Genomic DNA, 20,452 nt, shown 5'->3' with positions numbered 1-20,452 from the left:
TTTACAAAAAAACACATTTAATAATATATAATACGGACAAACCGTCACAAGTTAAATATTAATAATAATTACACTACAGAATACACAAAACAAATTGTTTCGATTTATTATTGACTTAATGTCAATGATTGTAATTATAAATTACTTCCAGTCACATGTGATATAGTATAGTTTGGAAAATTTAATAAAATATTACTTTTTTACTAATTGAATTTCTATTGGGCATTAATTGTCATAAAAGTCCCTTTTATAATAAATCGCACATAAATTCATAGATTCCATAAATAGTTTACATTTTAGCAAAAGAAATTAGTGAGAAAATAAAACATTCAGGGATCAGAATTGAAGGGCTTGAGTAACAATCAGATAAATCCCCTTTTTAAAGTTGTTCAGGTCGATCAAAAGAAAATGATTTATAGGTACCATTTACTGCAATAGGCGGAAAACATACGTTTTGCAATATCTTTGAAAGTAATAGTCTGATATCACTGTTTGTGGCATCAAGATGTGGCTAATTTGTCCATAAACATTTTTTCACGAAATAATACGTTTTTATTAATATGGACTTATTTGGAAGTTATCTTAATCAGTTTATTCGAAGTCTCGATATTAATTATTTTTTATCTAATACAAATAAATTAGTGTTCTTATATTTGTTTGTTCTTTATAAAAAAAAACATTAAGAGATTAGTTAAAGAACAATTAAGATAAAAATAAATGTATTGATGTAACCTATCAATTTTAGATGACAATTTTACGGCTAATCTCGGAATATATATTTTTTCTGTATTGGGCAAAAGGAAACGAGATATACATATTTTAAAATGTTTTTACAAACCACAGCCTATATTCTATCAGTAGATACTATGGTTTTTAGATAGATCCTGATTAACAACCATGGTAATCCTTTTCATACACAATAATAATTAATAAATCATGTCAACGGTGTCCATCTTCTTGTACGCCTTATACACACAAGTGCGGGATCCTATAATCCTCCGACTCCATACTTTTCTCTACTCGCCATCGTTTCTGTACCTATTTCACACACATTTTTATCTTTTTAAAGTCTAATGACTGATAATATAGTAATCGTGTACGATTTGGGAAATTCTAGTTTCGGCGGGTCGTATACTATCTACATATTATCACGCCTGACCTTTGGGAACACAAAATAACAGATGATATCATCTCTCCAACAGACTCCAACAACCGATTATAATATTATTTGATTACATGCAATTAGTCGTTTGTTATCGAACCGATAACTTTGCCACGTGCATCGATAGCCATAACATAACTCTCTGCGTCTATTGTTTTAGCACACATGCCAAGTGCACCTTAATTACACAGTGGCTATTAGACAAATCTGCAATATTGTGTGCGTACAAGTGGTTGCGACATTTTCTGTACGTCAAAACGTTTAAACGTTATCCCGTTCGTGTACCTACGGTACAAGTCAATACAATATCGCTTATAACAGCTGATGTCGTCATCATTAGCCGATCAAGTGAAGGCAATGATGTTTTGAACCATTGAAAATATACGACCGTAATCGACGTCTTTAATAGTAAACTGGGATGTTTTTGAATAATATCACGGTGCGCCAAAAACCGGCAAACGTTTAGTGTCTAATGGATTTGAACAGGTAGGTATAGATACAACTTAGCATTAGATATTATAATAAATAGTATATTATACAATATTATATTATATACATATATATATAAATAACTGTGAAAACATATTATCACATAAATGATGCAATATTATTATTATTAATATTATACATGTTTAGCCGGTGGCGCTGTTAATTTATAATAATGCGTCCCAGTCAAGTTCACGTTACAATTATTATTACCTCGGACAATGCAGCATTGGTCTATAATATAGTTCCGTGTGTGTGTGTGTGCGTGTATAGACGAGGGCATTGCGGCCAACAAAAAATTACATATATTTTTTTCTCATCTAGTACAAGATTTTTCTTTTTATGTAGGTGTACCGTCGAGTCGGACTTTAATAGAAACAAGTACGTGCAAACATTGGGGAATCGCATAAATCCCAAACAAATATCATTTAATATACAAAACACGATAACCGCGTATTAACTCGATTACGCATAATAACAATTAACGCTGATAGATATAGGGGAAACAATCATTATTGACTGTTTATAAGCAAATTGAACGCATCCGATCCTCGTTTTTTTCCTGCGCCGATCATTCGTAAAACGGTTATTTTATTGAAACTTAGTTTAACGTTAAACATACTAACGACGTCGGGCACGACGGACAGCTTCGTTGCATTGTACAATAATTACAAAATATCCTAGAATAGGACGTTGAGCCATGTCAAACACACAACTATTATATTATGTAAAAAATGAATACATTATACATTTCACTGCGACCGATGGCGTTGGCGCAATGTTGACATATACCTTAGAGTAAAACAAGTTCATTGCCTTCGATTAATACTAAATGAATATTAATATAGCCACTCGCGATAATTGTTGAAGTGCGGTTTACGTTCGAAAAAAACATATAGTCTATTATAGATAATAAGTACCGCATAGCACATGTCGTATAGCATACATGATGTAATGCACAGATCGTTTTAGCAACAGTTTAACAGATTGATAATTTGCCTAATCATTGCTAAGTCTTAAAAACTCGCTGCGGTCCAATTAGATACAACTCGCGGTAATTGTGATTTTCGACAAAAATCATGTTTTCGCCAGAAGTACTTAACGTTCTTTTTAAAGTTAGCCGACAAGGTTAACCAGCGGGCGACCCGATGCGTTCTGGTAAACCTACATACCTATTATAATTTATTTAAAATACTAGGCAAAAGCGCATTATGTACCAACAATGTCGTACAGAAAACTGATTCGACTGAATGCGATTTTCATATAATGGCATTCATTTAATATATAATGGCAATCGAAACGGCCTGTTGACCTATCAAATCTCGTTTCGACTTGGGATTTTTAATTAGATATTTTCACACTTTGCCGTTTGTCGTATTGATCATAGGGCACCTTTGCAAGCCTATACATTTGGCCAACTTCAAATCGTTGTACCGACGGTTTGTAATTTTTTTTTTTTATAATAATTGGATATGAATAGAAAAAAACATAATCGATTGACTCGTTAAAAAACAAACTCGAGTGTAGGCAATTATGAAATTGTTAATATTAGGTATGTCGTTTTAATATAAGAACCGCTTTACTATGGTTTACTTTCTTCGAATTACGTTTTCGTGCGTACGTGCTGTTTAAATTAAAAATCGTGCACTTTAAATGCAAAAATAATTCAATAACAGTTCTTCAACGGTACAGTGGTACCTCATATGTATCCCAGCTGATATTTTATAACAATATAAGGCACGCAGTTCATCGATAAACCAACAGTTCGGTGTAGAACTTGAGTTGGGTTTGTAACATACGTTCTAATATGTCAGATGTCGAGGATTGCTCTCAGCTGAGACTTGTTCAATTGATTTTTACACGATCGTAATCGAGACAATTCAATATCGCAGTATATTTTCCTCTATAGTCTCGCAGTGTATTTAAGAAGTGGAAGACTTAACCTCCTCCCGTTATATATACCTTCCGGCGCTATCACCAGTCAGACCACCCTATAGGACGAACTCAATATTTTATTAGTTGCTCTGGGTTATAATGTCACATGTACCTACAGAGCTCTTTTAGCGTTTGGCGTTTGATCCCAACGGCGAAAAGACAACGGACATATTTCCGTGTGGCAAACACAGTCTTGGCCTAGTCCAAATAGGTGGGAGACGCAGTCTGAGTAAAAATTCTCTGGGAAAGGCGGACGATTGCCCCCTCGAGGTCGAAACGGATCACCGATAGTGTACTCTATTTACACATGAATTCAGTGTTACGATACGATGATAACAGTTCGGATGGTTATTGTCGCGCGTTCGTTATTGTAACAATTGTATACATGCATAGTGCAGATCCGGGTAATTAAAACATCATCGTCTTATACATACTCGTTTCGCGTACTTGGATTTTTACAACTTTTTTTTTCCCTTTTTTTATCGCGTAACCTAACTCCCACCCTGCCCAAAAGCCTGACTCGACTCTTGCGCGTTCGGACCATATTGTTGTTCCTACCGGTCGATGAACAAAACGATCTTGCTCGATCCGTTTATCATTGTTGTTATTATCATTCAAGAGTCCCACGCATGACCGAAGGCTCGTCGGTAATTAATCATACTCGTAGTCTTGTCTTACGGTATTTTTTTTTTTGTCTCCTCTCTTCTCCTTCCGTTTCCTTCTTTGCTGTTCCGCGCCCGAAACCGTCAGTGCATTTCCTCCGGGTGCTTGTGCAGTCCAATCGTCGACGAGACATCTAGCAAGTCTCCTCTGTCAATCGGTCTTGATATTACTTTAGAGTAAGTCGACATTTTAATAACAACCGTAATACACATAGTGGACGGTAAGTATGTGTAATTATCATATGGCACGCACCCCTAGAACCAGACCGGCACAACTCAACAATTCACCAATTATGTTGTTTACTTTCCAGTATTAAAAAAATTAGCTCTATACTTATTATATTGCAAGAACGCCACGTTAAACATGATTTTTGGTATTTAGCCACCAAAAACATGTGTCAGTAATGATTCCTTATCAGTTTTTAGTCAATTATCAAAGCAACAGCCAACGGAGCCGTATTTACTTTACGGCAGTATTACTTTTTATCCAACTAATCGTCAAAATCAAAATACTTGACTGTGTTATTTCGATGTGTAGCGTTCTTGCATTGAATAAAAACAAATTTTCGTGTAATGTGTTGAGCGAAAATCAACATCGCATAGAGATAATTAATTTTATAATTTGTGGACATTTTAGCATTATTGCGTCGGGTAAAGAACCAACGCTATTACTTTGTGATATCATAATTTTAAACTTCAAGTCGATTTTTCTCAAAACTATAAATTCTCAGTTGTGGCGGGCTAGGAGTGCGTTATTGCAAATATATTTTGTTTTGGCCAGACCGCTTTTTTTGTTTTATTGAATTCGAACAACGCGCCAAATACCGTATCATAAATTATTATTATTTACATTAATAATTAGGTACACACATGCTAGCGGTACCTTTTTGAACATATAGTAAGGATATTAAACGCCGTGCGGTTATCGACCAAGAAACTAGTTATTGACCGCGGTCAACTTATAATAACAGCAGCTGCTATTTACATAGTAAATAACAATATACCGTGACACACATAGTGAATCGTTAGTAGGGGGGAAATACATAAGCGACATAAAAAACAAGTTATGGGTTTTAATGGTTTTATTATTTGATTTTGGTAATGCACGTAGTCTGTGTCGTTGTGACTTATTTTATTCTCGATTTTGAAATTTGTGATTTGTATTTTCAAATATAGTTTCCAATAGTTTTCCATTAACGACCGTAGTACTCGAATATTCTTATATTTGAATTTCCTTTCCGGGTAGAATTAGAATAGAGCGCCCGCAATAGTTATATGTTTCATCTAGCTCTAGTAGGTAACATTACTCGTTAAAAAAAAATCTAGTGTTTTATAGTCTTATGAATACTAATTAAATATTATGTTTATAGATTATGCTGACGCGCGTGCTGTGGAATAGATTAAAAATACATATGTAATAATTAATTGTCGATTCGTAAGGTCATCTATTTACTAAGTGGTTTTAACTTGGAAACGGTTTCTAAGGTCAATCCCAATGCATTAAATTATCTATATTCAAGGGACAGTTTGTATTATACGGTTGCGAGTTGTACCTAGTATGGATGAAATGTCCAACCCAAAAGAATAATAGAATATTTTGTTGTTCACAATTATTTTGGTACAATAAACCATGATTGGTCGCAGTGGGTACTATAATGACGGTCAGAAGATTTTAATTGATTACCATCGACTATAGTCTATATTGATGAGCATTGAGCGATTATCTAATTGATAACAATAATTGTTGTAATATATGATTTTCGAATGTAATAATAAAGACCTGTGAGTTGTTGCATTTGCATGTTTTTACAGAATGGTTCGGAAAATAGCTAGATAAACTACAAATTTGAATTTCGTTTTAAAGAATCCAAATTCAACAATTTATTTTGCATATTCTAGCATATTTCGGGTTTGTTTTTCATATAAATAATAAAAATGAATGAATGTATAAACGCATATTTTTTAATACTTTCAAACTTTGCATTTTTTTAAATGTTGTGTACCTCAAAGTAGGTACTAATAAAATAATGGCAATATAGTATGTAAAATACATTTTTTTTTTTTTTTGAAAAATAGAAAAATATAGTACAACATAAATGAATATAGATAATTAATATGGAAAATAAAAAAAATGTTGGCAGTTAGGTATTTTATTTATATAATTTGTATCATTTATGTTAAAAAAAAGTTTATTTTATCTATAAGTTTTATTGTTAAAAATAGTCTCAACATATTAAAAAAATTAAAAACTATAAATAATATTTAAAAATAATAAGAATACAAATGTTAAGTGTACCTATATTTGGAGGTTTATTAGTTATTGGCATATATAGGCCACTATTAGCATTTATTAGCGCCTAAACGTATGCCTATTTTGGTTGTTTTTAGCACATTAAATTCCGGGCTCTACAGTAATTATTATAGAACTGTAAGAAATTGTATTAAATTATTGACTTATAAGTTATAACCAATTTAGATAACTATAGGAAAATGATCAGGCATCAATATGACCACCAGTGGTGTATCGGGTATATGGCGTATATTCTCTTTTCTATTTTTGATTGTACATCTACGTTCAAATGATGTGATACAATAATACAATGTATACGGCTAACATAAAACGTATACTCTCTACAAAATCATTATTTATTGATAAATTGTTTGATTGTTATACGTCGTACAGAGTAACCATAGATTGATCAGTTACTATGTGGTAAAAAAAAAAAACATATATTAAACAGAGTAGGTACTTACTAAGCTGGTGTCTCAAAAATTATTTTTTCTTTTCTTTAGTGATTAAATTAATTGTAGATAATTGTAGGTCTCCAATTCAAGCGGTACGAGAATTTTTTCTTCTAATTATAGTTTAAAAAATAGTGTATACCCACAAATGATTTATTTATTTACCTATACACCACTGCGCATACCGGCATATTGTTTTCTTATCACTCACAACTCATATGTTTTTTTTATGTTGATAAATGATAATATTTATTTATTTTTCGTTAGCACTCGGTACCTATAGAAAAACTAAACAAAATATAACAATGTAGTTTCGAGTTTGTAGTTTTGCATTATTAAAGTCATGTAGAATGTAATTTATTACTGTAAAAAAAAAAAAAAACGTTCTAACGGTTTAGATTAGATATTGACCGTTTTTGTTGGGTACTAATCAATTATATTTCGTCAACAAATGTCAGCTATGATTATTTGTATTTGTTTTATGATATTGGACACATTGAACACCGTCTCTCGAGACGTTTCATCCCTTGCCACTAAATTTAACAATCGTAGAATATCGGTATAAAGGTAATAAACTATCTGCACCTAATATAGATTTTAAACTTTCTTTCTATTTTATTTTTTGTAGTTAGGTTTTAAATTTAATTTTGCTCTTATTTTGACTATTGTAATATACAATTGACTTGCATATACTGTTTTTCCTATGCCAAAAAATACGTGCATGAACACTTGTGTAAACTGTTAATGACGGCTGTTAGCGGAGCTATCGTTAGTCAGTTTGTTATTGCGTCATTGAAATATTCTAATGGTTTGTTTTTTCTTCCAGTTACTCCATTGCAGATCCTTGTGTCATTCGGCAACACCATGAAGGGTATTTCTCACCTCTCATGTTTGTTTCTAGTATTAAGTAAGTAAACATAAAGTTTAATTTAAAAAAATTAATATTTTTTCTGTAGGTATTTAATGTATGTCTATTTTTAGGTATAGTCTTTTCCCAAGCTCATGCAAGTTTATACTTTGACACTAAGGACTTGACACTATTAGTAAACGATACAAAAACTATAACATTGTTTTTAAAGTAAGCATTTTTCAATTCTACATTTTTGTCTTTTATTTTTAAATAAACTAACAATGTTACTGTTGGATAATTTTTTTTAGTGAAAACATAACGCAAAACTCTTTATTTGTCTTGCACAACAACCACCCTGATTTGTTAACTACAAACACAACTGGAATAACAGTAAATGCATCGTCAGAACCTCAAGAATGGGCAATCAAATTATTTACCCATGACGCTGGTCACGACCTATTGTCAGTCAATTGTTCATCAAAAAATATCAAGTAAATTTTTCATTATTAACTGCTGAAATCATATGATAAATTAAAACACCTGAACTCGTTAACTTAAGTCATTCATATTTTCATACAATTATACATAATAGTAGATTATGTTTTTTTTCATAGGTTACTAAAATAAATTTTAAAGACTGTGTGCTTAACATTCAGTTTTCATTTTGTAAATCAATATTAAATGCTTCACCCTTGACACAAGACCAAATAGGTTACTTCAATTAAACGAGTCGCAAAATAATAATTATTAAGCATTTTTGTAATATAAAAACTTCACTGGTTTTTGACTTTAAAAAGAACAATATTGTTTTTCATTTGATATTTAGCATATAAAAATAATGTTTAAAGATTTTTTTTATTAAGACAATTTGTTGTTTAACAATTAAATCCTAATAATTGATGATTTTATTTTTAATTATATTTAGTTTAGTCATCAAAACTGTCAAATTATCTGTACACTGATATGTTAAATTAATCATTATAATTAACATCTTATTAATTAATATTTATGAAATAAAACATTAATAATAATAACCACATTAGCTGCAATGGGTATTGCTGGTGATCCCAGTTTAAGTGATTTCCAAATAATCAAACTGCAAAAGTTGTTATTTATTATAACACCTTATTTTTGTCAGAGAAAAAGATTTAAAAAAAAAATATCAAGCTGCATCCTCATTTACTTTGTTATATTAGTTTTAGGAAAATATTTATCTAGATTTTTGTTTTATTAATTAATTACAGCTTTTGATTTTGAATTTTAGGGCTGACGATGCTTTTGTTAGAGTAACTATACAACATTCAAACGACTTGGCTTGGGGTAGTGTTGTAATTGGATGGATTTATTTTTGTGCCTGGTCTATATCATTTTATCCTCAAATGTATGAAAACTGGTCTCGCAAAAGGTAAATATCTTTAAAAAGGTAATCTTTTTGGCTTTAATTTTTTTTAATAATCTACAAGTGCAAACAAAATGTATTTATACTATCTGTACCTAGTTATGCATTGTTTTTTATTTCATTTCAACAAAAGTTTGGTCACACAAATGAAATAAAATACTCTTTTTTTTTTTTTTATTATAACGTTTGAATAAAAAACAACCCAATTTGAACATCTTAACCCTTAGTACTTTATTTTTAGCCACGATACAAAAAGCTAAGAACAACAGTACCTAGCTACATACCATTCAATGTCTTGTAATTGTTTAATTTTTATTGCAGCGTTGTTGGACTAAATTTTGACTTCATATGCTTGAACTTGCTTGGCTTTATTCTCTATTCAATGTTCAACATTGGCCTGTGGATACCTGAAATTGAAGTATATCTAGATTATTTAACACCCCCCATTATCTTCTGATTAATTTAATTTTGTTTTGTGTTTAACAGCAAGAATATTTTGAACGATTTCCTCGTGGTCATAATCCAGTTCAACTAAACGATATATTCTTCTCAGTTCACGCCGTGTTTGCCACATTGATTACAGTCTTCCAATGTATTTGCTATGAGGTTGTTAAAGATGGTTTTAATAAATATACTAAAATTATTTTGATATAACACATAAAACAAGTGTTTGGAAGTCCCTAAGAAGACAAATTCATTCGCGATCATTGCCAAATGTGTTTGCATTCACTTTTTTACAACAAATAATCAATTTACTTATCCGAGATCGATTTTTGTTGACTTAATACAAATTAACCAGAAAATAAGTTGGCATAATCAAAATCTTAATAATAACCACGGCTGGTGCCAATCATATTATATTCTAATGAAATTGAAATTTTTCTAATTTTGTCGTTTCATGTGGCAGAGAGGTGATCAACAAGTTTCTCGGACAGCAAAATTAATTCTACTTTTGTACAGTGTAATAGTTGCTGTACTGTTGATCATTGTTAATTTACAAACAATTTCATGGTTGGATTTCCTATATTATTGTTCGTACATCAAGTTGTCGATTACTCTTATTAAATACATTCCACAAGTAAGTGTCTGTTCTAGGTTTTTTACTTGGAGTTGAAAATTGCTTTATCATTTTTATGATTAGTTTGTTATTATTATATATTGTCGTCATGTTTAGGCTATAATGAATTATAGACGACAAAGCACGGTTGGCTGGAGTATCGGCAACATATTTATGGACTTCACTGGAGGCATTCTGAGTATTTTCCAAATGATTATTAACGCGTACAATTACAGTAAATATTTTTAGTCTTCCTTTTATAATAACTTGTATTTCTACCTGATTATTATTTTATTTTTTTGCTTTAGACGACTGGGAATCAATATTTGGTGATCCAACGAAATTCGGTCTCGGTCTATTGTCCGTTATCTTCGATTTGTTATTCTTCTTGCAGCATTATGTGTTTTACAGGTACGTGCCACGTTTGTTATTTTGCATTTTGCATGTTGTAGCTTATTGCATGTTTACTATACTGTAGCCATCGTCTGCTTTTTGCGAAAAAGCCATTTACCAATCAGCAATAATGTCTTGTCGCGCCAAAAAAAATGTGGTGGTATTATAATTTAAAAAAAAAAATGTTCCGGATAATAAAAATCCAATTTTCTTTAATGTTTTCAGTCAAAGGAGTTCGCGAATTTATGATCTCAATGGTTGCACCTAATATAAATTTTTTTTTTAGTTGTCAAATTTTCTTTTTAAAATCATGTTTTTATGTTAATGATTCTGCTGTGTCATATTTTATTATTTTATTTTATTTGAATAAGACAGTAGTTGTAAAATCTAAAATGTATTGAACTTAGAAGTAATATTGTTATTCTTTATATATAATATATACACATGTAGGCGAGATTAGAGAAAAAAATTATTATAAGATTTAAGTTTATTTATTTTTTTTTTTGCTATTAGAATTTGATTTTCTTCGGTAGAATTACTATTTGTTTGATTGTGTTAGTTAATATGCTTGTTATATACCTATTATAAAATCATTTTAACCATGCACATTATATTCACAAATAGATATTTATTTTCTTGTATAACTATTAAATTATGATTACTTTATTTTACCTAAAAGCCTAGTAGAAAATTATTAACAATGAGATATTATAATTAATGTTATTATTTTCTACTATTTTTTTATTTTTTTTATAGAGTTAGTAATTATCAACAATTTGATAATTACGCAGAAGTTGACGAGGAAGACGCTGCTTCATCATCTTCGTTAGAAAACTCTAGTGAACATCTGGACAATCCGATATGTTAGGCAAAGCATACAGGTTTTCTGACTAAACTTTAGTTCAGACTAATCCGAGTCAATATGTTGCACATCTTTAGGACTACTCATAAGACTGAATCCATTATTTTTTTACCAAAGAATACTACGGTTACAATCTATCAATTGATTATTTTGTATTAAATAACTAAAACTCATATTTCAACATGAAAACATTTTAAGTTTAAATATTTGAACAAAGGTAATGTATGAGCAAATTTTACTTGGGCAGTAATAGGTTAAATACTTGAGCTTTCTAATTATTGACAAAATGTATAATATAGAAGTATTTAATGTTGTTTTGTTTTTCAAAGTCAATATTTTACACGTTATATTATGAATCGCATATTTCAGAAACCCACTTAATGCCAACAGAACCCCTATGTACTAAAAGAGTTTCTAAAATAAACGTTTCAATTTATACTAAGTATACTGCAACACATCTCGGTTATTGAAATATTTAAGCGAAGATGAGTGTTAGACTGCTATCTAATCTATACATATATATATTTAATTAGGTACAAATAACTACTTTGAATATATTTTTACTTATTGGATTTAACTCGCATAATATTATTTGAATAAATACGTGATATTTTTTTTACAAAACAAATTATATATTTATACTGATTATTAGATAAATTTAAGTCTTGTATAATAGTAAATACTCTTAGAAATTAGACCAGTGTCCAATTTATAAGTCTGCAATTGCAGACAAGAGAACTATAATTTTAAGGCTTTATATATATATATATATATTCAACAAGTCACACTTCTTATATGCATCTACAGGCTTAGGTTAAATATTCGTAATGAACTAATACAAAATAAAAAACTAGGCCAATAATAACAACTTTTGCGACACAGTCTTCGTAAAAGCTCGATTTATCAGCTTTCGCCAACGTCTTTTGGAACTCTGTCACCAAAATTGGTCGGATGTAAGCATTGCAATTTTTTTCCTTGAGACGTCTACACTGGTTCAAGCTCGGAGTGATGTAGAACACAACGTACTTGGGGTAGAACTCAAAGTCGTTGTACTTGACGTACACTCGTTCTGAAGAACTCAGAGTTGTGTCGTATCTGTATGGCGGGTACTCAATGCTGTGAACATCATACTTGTTTGCCAAAGGTTTCAGTCTGTAAATATTGCCTATTAGCACTGAACACACGAGAATAGCTCGACTGCCTGAATGGACAAAACAAGCGACATATTATTAATACAACAGAGGCTAACAATATGGTTAAATATTTTGAAAATTTTGGGGTTGAACCTGTTGAATATTATTACTGCAAGATATTGGACAAAAGAGCACTCAGGGTCTTACATTCATATACTTTAACTCACTATTGCGTTATTGGTAAACAATGTTATATTCTGCCAGAACCTACCTGAACTATGCTTGGCCGCATAATAGTTGGCGTAGTTGGCATCGTCGCTAAACGAAACGCCTTTGCCGAATTTTGCCCTTTTCGTCCTGCGCCAGTCCAATCCCTCTTCCAACGACGCCATTGCGTTTTCCCTGCTGGTCACGTGGTAAAGTAGTCGCTCTTCCACTTTACATTCAAGTTCAAGCTCGGCTTTACGCAGCAAATACAAGCCATACATTTGTTTGTTGTTGACCATTTGAACATCCGTTATGGAACACTTGAAATAACAAAACCCAAAACATTGAATTAAATGTGTATTATTTAATGTTTTATTCAAGAAAATAGTTTTCTCATGTGGCTGATGATCATTTTGTACAGTGTTTTTAATATTATTATTTTTGTTGTGTTTCTTGGCATTTCTTAAGCCGCTGAACTAATTTATATACGTAGTAAAAAAAAGCCCCCTTCCCCATAAAAAAAAATTAAAAACACTATAGTTCTTATAAAATTGATAATTGAAGACATATTATAAATGATGCTATTATTCTTTTTTTTAATTTCAAATAATCTGTAGTTACACTTATTATTACACTGAGAAAACCCCCCAAAAAACCAAACAACATGATTATTGACACATTAATTGTCTAAAAAATAATTTATTTTACTTGTATTTAAAAGGTTTTACCATCTACAGCTTTGCATCAAAGCGTTTATTTGATAGTGAACTAATCACTTTTATAACCTGTCCACTGAGAGAACATACCGGGTTTGCGCATGCAGACTGATTACCAAGCATCCGCCGAGGACAGGCTGGAAGGTAGGGCTGTCTCAGGGGGAACAATAGTCACACAGGGTGATGTGCTGGGATGTGCAGAACGGCCAATTTTCGTCGGGTCGCGGCATGTCCTCTCAGCGGACAGGGTATAGATATAATAATTCCTGAAGACCAACTGTGCTGGCTTTTTATATATTTACACTATTAATATTGCCACTTACTATTTTAAACGTTTTGTGGATACAATCCTTGAGCCATTGCTTTTCTTTCAGCCTGCAGTGCGATAAAAAGTCATTGGTATTCGGTAACACTCCTAATCTATCAATTTGACTTGTCATTCCGTACATGGTATTTTCTTTGGTAATTCTTACCTAAATTATTTAAATAACAATAACAGTAATGTAATACATACAATTGATATAGTTAGCAATTTTTATTATTATTAAGAATAACAATTTTGTTGAGTTATGGGAACAATGCATGTTAAAGGTCAACTGTTTACAGTTGATAAATATTCCTGAGAGTACATGATAATCTGATGACATTACCATTTAACTGCTAATGTTTTTGAATTTTGTTGTATGAGATAATTGAGCTATATAGTTTCATCTAATTTTATTTAGTTCTTACAAAAAAGTTGTAATGGAAAAATAGCTTATAAAAAATAAAATAAAATGCACAATATATATTTTAAATAAATACATTTTTTTTTTTTTTATTAAGAGAAAAACACCCCAAAAAAAGAATAATGTGCATTAAGTTATTTTGTTTACCTTGTAATATAACTAAATGATTGCAAAGAAAATTATTAAAAACTTATACTTCATAAATAATCAAATTAAAACTTATGCAATGGTAATAAATGGAGTTTTTTATATCGGATAAAAAATTTAGCACTACTATACTAGAAATTAATAGCTATCATAAATGTGTAAAACAAAATAGACAGCACATTACATTAAAATAAACTTTAATTTACAAACTATACAATAGTGGAGTTTGTCTTTTGCCAAGAGCTGAGAACATTATAGAACTTGTAATTTCTTTATTTTGTATATTGCTACCATTGCGGAGTGTGGGTATTGACATAGATAAACATAATAAATTATATAAATATATATATTTATAAAAGACACTATCTAATATAGCTGTAGCTGATATTATTATTGATTGTGTTACCTATATCCTATACCTAACAAAGTCCAAGGCCAATTTTGTTATATAATTGCAGTGCTTACCAAATGATTTCAACAATGCTAGTCCCACGTCTTCATTAATTACATTTTCCTGTTGCAACTTGATTATCATTGACTTCACGGAAGCTATTTTTTTTTCCTGCCTTCTAATAATTTGCTGGAGAGTCCTAAGTTTCAGATTCTTACTTACAACTTCATTGCCGAGTTGTTGAATTCCGTGTTTAAGAAAACGGCTACGCGGTGAATCAGCAGTTGTGACTTCACTAGCAGCCATCAGTGTTGTTATATACTTTGTCTAAATAAAAAAATTAATAAAATATATAAAATTTATTAAGTTTAACATAAATTAGTAATTAAACAAATACACTAAACTACAAAAATTTATCGGATATGGTATTATTTTATCGATGTGTTAAAGACAATACTAACGCAAGGTTTTTTTGTACTGGTTGAATTTGAAGTGTTTGCTATACTATTATTAGAGCAAGGTATGCTGCTAGTACATACCTATAAAAAGAACAAGAAAAAAATAATTTAAACAAGCAAAACAAATTTTAACCATTGAATATATTACTTGAACTAATTGATTATCATCCAATATATTATTTTCATCGTCTGAAGATAATAAAATATTAGAACTTATATCGCTTGAATCATAACTTGAGCCAGTGGATACCTAAAATTGATATTACAAAATATATATATTACCTAATATAAAATTATAATGAAAAATATCACAAAGAAAAATTACTTGATTAGAATGATTGTCATCAGAACAAGAATCATGATCTACATAAATTGATGATATATTATCCTTTACGTCACATTTACTAATATTATTTGCATTAGAAATAGCGTCAACACAAACCTAAAAAAATTGTATTATTAGTTGTAATAAGGAATAAAAAATAAGAAACATTTAATCACCTTTACTTCGATCCTATCAAAAACCAGATTACCAGTACTTGCATTCGGTTCATTATTTGATGTGATAGTTCGACGAGAAGGTTTTACTATTTCAGGAGTAATTTGTTTGGACTAAAAATATATAATAACAAAAAAGATAAATAATTTAACAGTTATTTTGATTTATGAAATATATAATAAAATTTTTTTTTAAAAAATACTCTACATAACACAACTTACATTTTTTACTCTCCTTACAATTAACGACGGAACTGCTGTTTTTTTTAATATTCTCTTATTTTTATTATGATGTATCACAAAACAAGATGAGTCAAAATGTACAGAACATATCAAACTATTTGTAGTAGCATTGGCCGAGCTTAATGCATTTTCTTCAACAAAATTAAACCATTTTCCCCTATATATTTCTTTAGTTGGAAATCTGAAATGAAGTTATAAAAAATATAAATTACTTATTTACAACAGTGTGTCATAATTAATGGGTAAATAACCTAATTTTAAGAACTATAGAAATAATTACAAATAAAAAAATGAATTTGCAGTCAACTATGATTGTATAGTTCATAACTGTAATTTAAAACTTACTTGTGAAAAGATATATTTTTAGTTTTAGATTTCTCATTCCTTGTCCTGCCACAAACAAAACAACTAGGCATCTCGAAAATGAAATTTGCTGCAAAAAAAGACGTATATTGTTTTTAAAAGATTTATGGAGGTTAACTAATAAAAATTCAGAATGCACATTTCAAATAACTACACTTACCTAATTAATAATTATTACTAAACGGGAAATCCTCAAAGTAAAGAAATAAGAGTGTAGACAAATTTTCGCACAGCCACATAGACAGATAGACTACAATATAATACTTATCTATATATTTATTATTATTTAGATATTCTATAATCTAAAAATATATTATTTTCATTTGCATAGTCTTGTGTTTCTGTTTTTACTTTACCTGTCCATTATCACTTATTGTATACCATTATGGAAACAGGGTGTCAAAACTTACAATTTACACAAACATATTTTTTATGCAACGGTCAAGCTGCAAAGAGGCATGTTACCAGCTTATCTATACCAGTTACATATTTTACATTGATAACAATTTACGGAAAGAGATTTAAAAAAATTTCAAATTCCCTGCGGTTTTTAGTAGTAGTTTGCTTTCAAATATAACTTACAAATAACTTCTGAACGTCCAAAACGAAATTATCTAGTTGACCTATAAATTATTCAGCTGCAATTCACAAAATCACGTTGGTTTGTTTCTCAGTAAGTTAGTCTTGTGTTCTTAAGTTTTAATATAATTGTTTAAAACATTAATCTTAAATAATAATTTATTACTATTCCTCTACTAATTACTTAGCAATATTAATTTTTTTAACATTTGCAACTATGATATATTTTATAGTTTTTATTTAAAAGTATAATGTATTTTTATTTTTAGCTTACAAGTATGGCAGCCACTGATCTAGAAAACCTCTTGTTACAAGGACAAAGCCTGTGTAAAGATACTGTCAACTCAAAGCCAGTGTCTAAAATACACAAGTCGTTGCGTCAACTGTGTCAAAATGCTGATCTCACTCTGAAGCGACCACTGGTAGGAAGCGATGAGCAATATGCAAAAGAGTTTTTGGCTAACCGTGGTTTAGATCTCGCAAGCTACTCTGGTGTGTTGAAAAAGTTATGTACATACAAAGACAATGTCACTTCATCAGGAGATTTAAAACCTATAATGGATTACTCTAGTAGTGTAGAATCTCTTATGGGAAGACATATTGAAGATTATATAAAAAAATTAGAAATAAAAGATAGCGACGAGACTATAAACTCTTTGCACAATATATCATCGAGTTGGAGAAAAATGAAGAAGGATATTGTGTACAATGAGTTTGCACTAGACTCTTATGATGTACCATTTTGCCTACAAAACTTACTTACCAAAAGAAATGAGTTTCTTACGATTAACCCTAATCATGTTGAATCACCCAAAATATTTTCTTTTATAGCCGACGTAAAAAGTTATATCAAGTCTAAAGAAGATAATATGTCAAACAAAGAATTAATTGAGTATTTTTTAGATACAATATCAAGAGACAATGACGATGCTGCAGTTGCTCATATTTGGAACGTAGTTAAATATATTATGTCTAATATAACTCCTTTTGAAACCACTTCAGGGTCATTTCATGAACGTTTTTCTGAAGATAACCAAGCAAATCTAGTTAAAAATGCAAAAAATTATTTAGAAGACAAGTACCAAGCTTTTCTTATAAAAGAAACGAGACATTTAAATATCAACAATGACGAAAACTTTATGGCTTCGGTTATAAGTAGTTACGTGTTTATGACTGTAGGACGAAGTCTGGGAAGTCAACAAAATGAATTTCACATAGACGAACAAACAATTTGGCCACTGATTTATTTTAGTTTGAGGTGTGGAAAAATGGATGTTGCTGATTATTTCATTCAAAAGTCCGGTCTTAGTCTTAGTGACTTTTTAAATGTTTTTATTAATTTGACAGAGGCTAATTCCTCCGATCATGTTGGTTCCAATGTCGGCATTACATTGAACAAATTTTATAAAACACTTCCCGCGTATGACAACGCATTTAGAAAGACTTTGTTTTCTCTGTTGGGTATGGTAGAAGCCAATATGGAAAAAAAAGCCGTCGCTAAAACAATTGAAGACAAACTATGGATGTTGTTAACTGAACATTTAGCCAGTAAATATACCGAAGACTCAAATGGATTAGACTATTGTTCATTACAGCGTTACGTTTTGGACCATGGCAAGCCTTATATGGACCAGCCCCATGTGTATTTTGAGCTTTTATTTTTAATTGGACATTTTGAGAGCGCCATAGACTTTCTGTACCGCAACGTCAAATTTTCCAATCATGCTGTTCATATAGCCATTGCTTTGGAAGAAAAAAAATTACTCGCTACTCCAGAAAGTTTACAAGCTCCATTTTTATCAAACGAGAATGTGGACATAAAGTTTGTACGCCTGAACTATGCAAGATTGATTTTATTATTTTGTTCCGAATTGGAAACTAACAACCCCCATTTTGCTTCATTTTATTATTATTTTTTAAGAAATTTAAAAACTTTAAAAAAAGACAATTTATTTTACAAATGTGTTGCTGATTTAGCAACCTCGTATGATGGAAATGTTTGTGATTGGATGTTTGGACGTTTAGGCCAAGAAAAAGACAACAGTATATTTCATGATGTTTTTGAAGTTGATACTATTAAATCCATCGTTGACAAAACACTAGAATTATCATTGGAGAAAAATAAACCTGAAGTCGCATTTAAACTGTATATGCTGACATCGGACAAGGCTGCGTACGGTGTTCTGAATAATATTTTAAGTCATGCTATCTACAACTATGATATTACTAGCCCGGTGAAAACTGGAGAAAAGCAAAATATATTTAACAAGAACTTTGAAGATCGTGTACACCTGTACGCAGAAGAGTTGAATGAAAAAAAAATCAGCACACTAGACACTATAGGTCCAGTTGCTACCTTCCGCTTGTTACGTCAAATGTTCTCGTTTTTCTATCATACCAAAAAAATACCGTTCTTATGCGTTATGGAGAAAGCGATAGAAACTGACCTAGTGCCATTTAGTAGTGACGACACGAAACAGTGTTTACTTAACTGCACTAGACAAAGCGAACTTGTCCAGAGAAATATTAGTCATTTTATTAAGTCAATATTTGTTTTGCTTTGTCAAGAGTACACCAAAACTAATAAACACCCGGATGAGTTGTTGGATGATGACTCTTTAATCGAGGAAGAAGTTAGCGATATTTATGAAATGAGTATTGACGGTGGCTGGACAAAGAGGCGAATACAGAGGACGATAAGGAATATATATTTATTCGCCGCTCAACTTCCAACACATATTGCTTTGGATTCGGTCGAGTACATTTCATCAAATGCTATGAAAATACAACTCGATTGAATTTGACCACCTAACAATTACCTACAGCTTAATGATTTTGAATGTATTATCGTAAGAATAGTCTCTTGAGATGTTATTATTTCATTTATTATTATACATTTTGTAATTTTAATGCATTTTTTATATTCTATATTGCTAAAAATGGTACTTTAAGAAAAAAAATATTATAAAATTAATTTTGTTCTTATACCTAGAATAATTGTTATAATTTTTGTTAATGTATTAAAATATGTCTTTATGGAAGGTATAAGACATGTGATTAATCAGTTTTAGATTATGTGTTAATTGTACAGACTGATTTTTGGATACTTAAAATGTTATTTTAAAGTTAAAAAAATAATATTAAACTATTTCATGAACATACAAATTATAATTTATAATATAGTAAACAGTCGGGTTGTATTTAACTTTGGACGATCTGATGATGAAAAATTGTTTCAAAACTCTTTAATGATCATTGATCAAGTGTAATTAATAAATAAAACTGTTAAACCAAGCAAAATATTTCAAATAACATCTACCGTTTTGTTTCATTAACTTATAAATAACAGCTATATAGGTACACATAACACATTAGTGTAAAATGATATAATAACATTTGGGAATGATTGACTATAGTCTTACATTAGGGAACCGCGTGTAA

At 30.4% G+C, this 20,452-nt stretch overlaps 3 protein-coding genes across 9 annotated transcripts; 2 read left to right on the top strand and 1 right to left on the bottom strand.

Annotated features, from left to right (window-relative positions):
* Nucleotides 1–1,626: 1,626 nt before the first annotated feature.
* On the top strand, nt 1,627–12,128 carry LOC126841908 (cystinosin homolog). 6 transcript variants are annotated; one of them, XM_050578688.1, is made up of 11 exons: nt 1,627–1,648; nt 7,814–7,894; nt 7,969–8,065; nt 8,146–8,328; nt 9,102–9,242; nt 9,558–9,654; nt 9,723–9,842; nt 10,144–10,314; nt 10,411–10,528; nt 10,602–10,704; nt 11,443–12,128. In XM_050578688.1, the coding sequence occupies exons 2-11, from the start codon at nt 7,852–7,854 to the stop codon at nt 11,552–11,554; spliced, it is 1,185 nt and encodes a 394-aa protein (XP_050434645.1). In that variant the 5' UTR covers nt 1,627–1,648; nt 7,814–7,851; the 3' UTR covers nt 11,555–12,128. The 6 variants fall into 6 exon arrangements, with proteins under 6 accessions (XP_050434645.1, XP_050434642.1, XP_050434644.1 ...); XM_050578685.1 differs by lacking the exon at nt 1,627–1,648 and adding an exon at nt 3,912–4,422; XM_050578687.1 differs by lacking the exon at nt 1,627–1,648 and adding an exon at nt 3,912–4,466.
* Nucleotides 12,129–13,084: 956 nt separating this feature from the next.
* LOC126841909 (uncharacterized) lies at nt 13,085–16,737 on the bottom strand. Its single transcript, XM_050578691.1, has 10 exons — nt 16,593–16,737; nt 16,415–16,502; nt 16,049–16,250; nt 15,830–15,940; nt 15,654–15,770; nt 15,477–15,578; nt 15,332–15,409; nt 14,945–15,197; nt 13,928–14,077; nt 13,085–13,208 (listed from the first exon to the last, which is right to left on the bottom strand). The coding sequence occupies exons 2-9, from the start codon at nt 16,483–16,485 to the stop codon at nt 14,028–14,030; spliced, it is 984 nt and encodes a 327-aa protein (XP_050434648.1). The 5' UTR covers nt 16,486–16,502; nt 16,593–16,737; the 3' UTR covers nt 13,085–13,208; nt 13,928–14,027.
* A 186-nt stretch (nt 16,738–16,923) lies between these two features.
* On the top strand, nt 16,924–19,986 carry LOC126841904 (nuclear pore complex protein Nup93-like). Of its 2 annotated transcripts, none has more exons than XM_050578677.1 (2): nt 16,924–17,109; nt 17,281–19,986. In XM_050578677.1, exon 2 carries the CDS (start codon nt 17,290–17,292, stop codon nt 19,807–19,809), a length of 2,520 nt encoding a protein of 839 aa, XP_050434634.1. In that variant the 5' UTR covers nt 16,924–17,109; nt 17,281–17,289; the 3' UTR covers nt 19,810–19,986. The 2 variants fall into 2 exon arrangements, with proteins under 2 accessions (XP_050434634.1, XP_050434633.1); XM_050578676.1 differs by having other exon boundaries at nt 16,924–17,105; nt 17,281–19,982.
* The last annotated feature ends 466 nt before the right edge of the window (nt 19,987–20,452 follow it).

This window comes from Adelges cooleyi, unplaced genomic scaffold, assembly GCF_023614345.1.
Source record: "Adelges cooleyi isolate 19-005CV unplaced genomic scaffold, UGA_ACOO_1.1 ACOO_flye_CR_arks_rails_tigmint_CR_PRNA_41, whole genome shotgun sequence".
Taxonomy (NCBI): Eukaryota; Metazoa; Arthropoda; class Insecta; order Hemiptera; family Adelgidae; genus Adelges; species Adelges cooleyi.
Note: the sequence above shows the minus strand (reverse complement) of the source record. Positions and strands in the feature narration are given on the sequence as shown.

Excerpts from the sequence above, each read along its gene's own strand:
- LOC126841909 (XM_050578691.1), bottom strand. The coding sequence starts at position 16,485 with ATGCCTAGTTGTTTTGTTTGTGGCAGGACAAGGAATGAGAAATCTAAA. Across the intron at positions 16,251-16,414 it reads AAAAATATATCTTTTCACAA|ATTTCCAACTAAAGAAATAT; the intron begins GTAAGTTTTAAA and ends ACTTCATTTCAG. Across the intron at positions 15,579-15,653 it reads ATGACAATCATTCTAATCAA|GTATCCACTGGCTCAAGTTA; the intron begins GTAATTTTTCTT and ends TATCAATTTTAG.
- LOC126841904 (XM_050578677.1), top strand. The coding sequence starts at position 17,290 with ATGGCAGCCACTGATCTAGAAAACCTCTTGTTACAAGGACAAAGCCTG.
- LOC126841908 (XM_050578688.1), top strand. The coding sequence starts at position 7,852 with ATGAAGGGTATTTCTCACCTCTCATGTTTGTTTCTAGTATTAA. Across the intron at positions 8,329-9,101 it reads TGTTCATCAAAAAATATCAA|GGCTGACGATGCTTTTGTTA; the intron begins GTAAATTTTTCA and ends TTTGAATTTTAG. Across the intron at positions 10,705-11,442 it reads CAGCATTATGTGTTTTACAG|AGTTAGTAATTATCAACAAT; the intron begins GTACGTGCCACG and ends TTTTTTTTATAG.